Source organism: Phascolarctos cinereus, unplaced genomic scaffold (assembly GCF_003287225.1).
Source record: "Phascolarctos cinereus isolate Bilbo 61053 unplaced genomic scaffold, phaCin_HiC Scaffold_3;HRSCAF=262, whole genome shotgun sequence".
In the NCBI taxonomy this organism is placed as follows: Eukaryota; Metazoa; Chordata; class Mammalia; order Diprotodontia; family Phascolarctidae; genus Phascolarctos; species Phascolarctos cinereus.
In genome coordinates, this window is record NW_027555736.1 from 226,366,077 (window position 1) to 226,372,505 (window position 6,429).

At 42.9% G+C, this 6,429-nt stretch overlaps 1 protein-coding gene across 12 annotated transcripts in view; it reads right to left on the reverse strand.

Annotated features, from left to right (window-relative positions):
- The window catches only part of TTLL5 (tubulin tyrosine ligase like 5), a 352,672-nt gene extending 346,518 nt beyond the window's left edge, over nt 1–6,154 (reverse strand). For 6 of the 12 annotated variants that reach the window (XM_020986239.2, XM_020986238.2, XM_020986242.2 and 3 more), the window contains exons 1-2: nt 5,988–6,152; nt 2,907–3,075 (exon numbers count right to left, since the gene is read on the reverse strand). In XM_020986239.2, coding sequence (XP_020841898.1) covers nt 2,907–2,980 — 74 coding nt within the window. In that variant the 5' untranslated portion in view covers nt 2,981–3,075; nt 5,988–6,152. Of the gene's footprint in view, nt 1–2,906; nt 3,076–5,987 lie in introns of all 12 variants that reach the window. The other 6 variants (XM_020986241.2, XM_078151465.1, XM_020986240.2 and 3 more) reach the window with 3 other exon arrangements.
- Between the last annotated feature and the right edge of the window lie 275 nt (nt 6,155–6,429).

Consider the following 6,429-nt stretch of genomic DNA (forward strand, 5'->3'; position numbering starts at 1 on the left):
TCTGAGGAAGGCAAGCAAGTAGCTTCCAAGCCAGGAGCTGGCATCAACTGGGTAACATAATCAGACAGCAGGGTTTTGTTTCTGACTCTGGTACCTTGCACAATGCCTCATATTTCCACTGATACACTCCCCACACCAGAACCGTGATTTCATTGTAGGGAACTACAGATGTGGAATCTTCTTCCACAGATGGAAAGCAACAACTCTTGATATGTAACTTAAAGTCTTAGAAAGCTGCCTAGGGCCCTAAGAGATTAAATGACTTGCCGGTATTCACACAACTAATGTGAGTCAGAGACAGGACTGAAAGCCAAGCCTCCTTGACTCCAAAGCTGACTCTCCATCCAATACACTATGGTGCCTTACACAAAGAGGCATTTAATATATGGAATTAAAGTTGAATCATTAAGTAATTTTGGTCTGAAAATGACAATAAGAAACAAATAATATGCTGACATTTCCTTCTGGACCTTTGACTAAAGGGAACATTGGAAAAGGATTAACCAGCCGGGAGATGTGTTGTGTTCAGAAGAAACCAAGGTTTTAATTAGTGACAAGGTGGAAAAGATTGAGGATGGATGGGAATTTCTTAACAATTGAATATGGGAGAAAGGTACCTGGTATAGTGGGTGGGTAGTTGGCCTCAGAGTCAGGAAGACTAGCTGTGTGATATTGGGCACTTGCCCAAAGTACCTCTAAAACACTAAAAGTTTCAGAGCAGATGCCACTCTGCATTTATAGAGGGGAGATACCTCATAGTTACCTATACCAGTGAAATCGCAGGTCTGGTTCCGCCCCCCCCCCCCAAATGAGGGTTCCAGAGGATATAGTGAAAAATGTGGGCTGAGGAGAAGAGGAACAGGGGAGATGGGGGACTAACTTGGCCAGAGAAAGAAATGATACTATGTGAAGACGCAAGAGAAGAAAATAATTTTTGCCTAAGGAAGTAGCTAATATTTAATAATAACAGCTTGCATTTATACAGTAATTTAAGGTTTCCAAAACACAAAATATATATCTCACTGGGGACCTTACAACCCTGTGAGACAGATGCTGAAGTTCAGAGAGATTAAATGACTTGCCCAGAGTCACATAGCTACTAAGTATCTGAGGCAGCATTGAACTCAGGTCTTCCTTACTCCAGCTCCAGCACTCTTATCCACTGCATGACCTATCTGCCCTCTTAGTAGTTCGGAATGACAGAGATTATAGGAACAGTAATTTGGGATTTGCTAGCCATGGGTAAGAGGAAAGCCAACTAGGTAGCTTTTGAATAAATCAGTTCCATGGATCTAAAGAGAAAGTTGGTGTGATGTAAACTTCCCAGATCTCATCTCTCATGTGGATTTATCTCCCATATGGATCCCAACTACCGTATGAATCTCACAGACTTGATTGCAGTAGAAAGTTAGTATTTAATAGCACAGGAGTGGACTAGAAGTTCCCAAGCTAAAGGAAATTTTAAGGTGATGTGGAGTTGATTCAACCTTCCTTTCCTCTGTTATAACACAATCTGAAGAAGAGTGAATAAAGACAATGCCAATACAACAGGGTATCCAAAAGGGTTTGAGATAAGCTAATAGCTAAGTTTAGTCAAAATTAAATTGGTAAACCTAGTGTCAATGCAACCTCATGAAAATAAGTTGAGATAGATTTGTAGATATCCTCTTGCAAATACCTAAAAAGGCCTAACCTCTGAGTACATTGATATACTGAATGGTTCTGAAGTAAATCAATAATCCTTGAAATAGAAGAAAAGACCTCATGAGATAGTCAAGGAGACAATACTGAGGGAACAAAAAGGTGACAGGAAGAAGTAAGATGAGGACATAAACATCCTAGAGTGAAAGTGACTATGCCTCTGTTATCTTTGTTCATATTAAGTAGCCTAGAATCCTGAACCTTAGAGGTCTAAACAAATTTTTCAAAATCATTTCAGGAATGGGTGATTTCCTTGCAAAAGGCTACAAGTTTTAAGATCTCCTTCACTTAAATATTAGAGTTCCCACTTCAGAAAACAATATACTTGAGAAATTTCAGAGATCGAAATGTCAGATTTATTCTAAGAAAGTTTCCTTCATTTTTGGGGTCAAACAAACTAGATCAAACAATAACGGCATGAGTAGAAATCTAGACCTCAGACACTTACCAGCTATGTGACCCTGGGCAAATCACTTAACTTCTGTTTGCCTCAGTTTTCTCATCTGTAAAATAGGGATAATAATAGCACCTATCTCCCAGGGTTGTTCTGCGCAAAAATGAGATGATATTTTTAAAAGTGCTTACCACATTGCCTGGCACATAGTAGGTACTATATAAATGTTATCAGTAGTAATGATAGTAGTAGTAGTAGTAGTAGTAGTAGTAGTAGTAGTAGTAGTAATAATGACATGGGTCAAATAATCCAATGATCCAATAATTAAATAACCCAACTCTCCCTAAAAGAACTCTACAAATTAATATGACCCAACTGACTAGGAAACAGCAGAAATGTTGGGGTTTTAGTCTTAGTCTTCCTGCCTTACTTTGTGACCTTGGAAAAAAATCACTTGGTATCTCATGTTTTAGAGACCTTTGAAAAGATTAAGCATAAAATGATGACACACAGTTTAGAGACCTGCTTCTCAAAACGATCCACTGGTCTCATGGAAACCTAATTCAGATCAAAACCTCAAAGGTATATACACTACATGCTACAGAAAATTTATCAACAAAAGTCCAGAGCTCTCAAAAAGAACGTGTCTTTATCCCACTTCTGGAAACTAAAAGGGATCTAGGAACAAGACTTTTATCTAGACTGACCACAGAAGTTAAAACTGAAGTTGGGTAATACGAAAGAGATGAAAACAACAAGCTTAGCAGACTCCATAATCTGTATTTATCCACCACTGTTAGCTATTACTTACTCTTGGCTTGCCACCTCCTCGTCTTCTGAGGATGATGCTGTTTCCTCCAGGTCCCGGGCCATCACGACTGGCATTTCCTTTAGGGTTTTTCATGCAGTCAGCAGACGGGGGCCTCAGAGACCTTTCTTTGCTGGCTCACTGAATCAAACAATCTGGGTGGCACAGTTTCCTAAAATAATTAACAATAAAAATACCCTCAGACAACAAAAAGAAAGCCAGTTTCTCTGCAAAAGGGTATAGCGATCTATTTGTTAAACATGTAAAATATCCTACGTGCTATGCCACATATGTAGGCAACATGGACCCAGACCTCTAGAAGCTTAAATTATAGAGCAATGACGAGTTTCCTATATATTACAAAAATGAAAAGTGATCTCAAAAGTAGTATATTATGATACACATATTTTAAAAGTTATTTAGTTTGAGCTTCTCTTTCTTTTGCTCTATAATAGAGTTAACATGTACTAGAGAAAGGACATGGGTGTACAGAGTTTGGGTAGTGTTAACTGTCCAAATATGACAGAACTGCTGCAGGTAGGACCCAACCTACCTGCAAAACAAAGCTAATCAGAACTCAAATACACACTTAACATTTCCAGCATTATTCCTCTGGAATATTTCTATGGCAAGCACTCTGACAACACAATTACCCCATTATGCCAGTAAAATAAATTCAACAGGTATAGTGTTGGGGGGAAAAAAAAATCCAGGATCAAGACTTAATCATAAGGCTGAAAAAATCATTACATGTCATACATTACATTTCAACCTGGAAGGTACCTTAGTAAATAATTCAACCCCTCCTATTTTTATAGACGAGGGAACAGAGACCTGGAAAAGTTAAGTCGGTTGCCATATTTCACATGGGAGGTAAATGAAAGTCAGAATTCAAATACAATTCTTCCGATTCCAACTCTACAGCTCTTCCTATTCCCCACGCTGCCATATCAAATATATTTTAAAACTGTCCTTCTCTGCTAAACCCACAGGTGTTGATCTGGATAGCAAAGAAATTTTACCTTAAGTCTACTTATTTCAAAATCAAATTTTCCAACAAGATTTTAATGAGACTGGCAAGACAGCTATATTATGTGACAAAATACAAATATTGTAATCTGGCCCAAAGAATAATTTCCTAAATTATTCATTCTGGAAACTCCACATGAGACCTTGTCACTCTTTAAACAATCTTTCTCCCCATACTATAAATAAATTCCTGATAGAGTTTTATGTCCTCATAGAATCTCCCAGAAAAAGATATGTAGAATCAAAGAATATTAAAGATAGAATAGACTTGGGAGATCATCTAGGCCAAGCTTCTCATTTCAAAGAGGTGGCAAATGAGGCCCAGCGAAGTAATTTACTCAAAGTCATGCAGCAAGTTTGTGGTAAAACAGAGACTAGAACCTATGTCCCCAGCTCTTTCAACTGAACCATGCTGAATGCTGAACCTAATGTAATAGAAAGTGTTGGAATAGGAGTGAGACAACTTGAATTAATAATAATAACAATTAACATTTATATAAGACTCTGCTAAGCACAACCATTATTTTATTTGATCCTTATAACCACCCTGGGAGGCAGGTGCTATTTTTATCCCCATTTTGCAGATGAGGAAACTGAGGCAAACAGAATTTAAGTGTTTTGCCCAAGGTCACAGCTAATAAGTGTCTGCAGCTGAATTTGAACTCAAGTCTTCCTGACTCCAAGCCCAGCACTCTACCCACTGTGCCAACTAGCTAGAATATGAGTTCAAGCTCTGATATTTACTAGCAAAATGAACTCCAACATAAGTTTTTATTATGTGACAGGCATTGTGCTAAGAGCTGGGGATATGAAAAAAGGCAAAAGACAGTCCTTGCCCTCAAGGAGTTGACAGTCTAATGGGGAAGACAACTTGCAAAGAACTATGTACAAGCAAGATACATACAAGATAAATTGGGAGTCGTTTCAGAGGGAATGCACTAAGATTAAAGAAGACTGGGAAAGGCTTCTTGCCAAAGACGGGACTCTGGCAGAGCCCTGAAGGAAGCTAGCAGGCAGAGATGAGGAGAGAATTTCAGGCAGGTGGGGGAGGGGGGCGGGGGTGGGGTGGGGATTGGAAGGGGTTGAGTGTGAATGCCCAAATTAATTGAAGAACCGTAGGGGTGTGGGAGGCAGTGTCACTGGATAGCCTATTATATGAAAGGGACTAAACTATAAGCAGACTGGAAAGGTGAAAAGGGGTCAGGTTATGAGGACTTTAAAGCCAAACTTTTATACTTTTATATTTGATCCTGGAGGTACTAGGGAGCCACTGAAGTTTCCTAAATGAGGTTGGGGAGGGAGTGATATGGTCAGACGAGCTTAGGAAGGTAAATCTGACAGCTCAATGAAAGACAGACTGCATCGGGAGACAGATTTGGGGCAGGGAAGCAAGCAGCAGCCTACTACTGCCATAATCCAGGTGTGAAGTGATGAGAGCCTGCCCCGAGATGGGGCTGCAGTATTCGGGGGGGGGGGAGGGAGGGGGGAAGTACCAGAGATGGAGGACTTGACAACTAAGACTGCACAGCGGGGGAAGCAGTGAGGGGTCAAGGATGACAAAAGCCACACTCGACATTAAAAGGAAAGTTAGGGAAAGGGGAGGTCATAGAAAGCCCACGGGCCAGTCAACCTCTCCGAGCCTCAGCTCGTCTGTAAGCGGGGAGTCCTCTGCACCAGCTACTAGACAGGGCTGTGATAAACGTGAGATGCGGAGCTCCCTTTCCTCGCCGGGTCCCCCTGCCGACTCCACGAGAGTTTCATGACGACCCTTGGCGTCGAAACTGAGGTCCTGGAGTGACCAGCTGCGAAGCTCTCTCGTTTGGAAGTCCTCCGTTCCCACCCCACCCCCGCCCCGGGACCCAAGGAGGGCCTACAACTGATTTGACACAAGGAAAGTAAAAGACGGTGGCCGCTACTATCCTCCGACGCGCCCGGAAACCAGCCACTAGTCTCAAGGGCTTTCCGGAGGCTTTCCATAGCCCAGCCCGGAGGGAAAGCACAACTCCCCGCAAGGTGGTCCCCAAGGGCGCCGAGTAGCCCCGCGCCGGCAAGTACCTGTCTCATCTTCCCATAGTTCGGGTCAGGCAGGCAGGGACTGCGCCGGGCGCTTCTTCCCTCCTCCTTCCCCCTTTCCGGGCTCACCACCGCCACAGACGGCTGCTTCCCCCGTTACTACAACAACCAACAAGCAACCGCCCGTCCCAATCCACTGCGCAAGCGCAGGAGGCCCAGCTCCTACGCATCGCGCAGCCTCCAGCCTCCGTCGCGAAAGAATCTCGTCATCGCCTTCGAGCTCACGTATACGTGCCCGCCCTTGTCTGTCTAGGAGAGTGGCTCGGGCCTCTGACGCAGTCTGAAGGGGAGTGTCCCAACCCTCGATTCTTCCGCCACTCCCCAAAGGAGGGTTGATCACGTGAGCTCGCGTCAGGGGAGAGGCTTAGACAAAGCTCACAGTTGATTGGCCCTGCAGGCGTTCACTCCCCATCTCCTGCGCGGA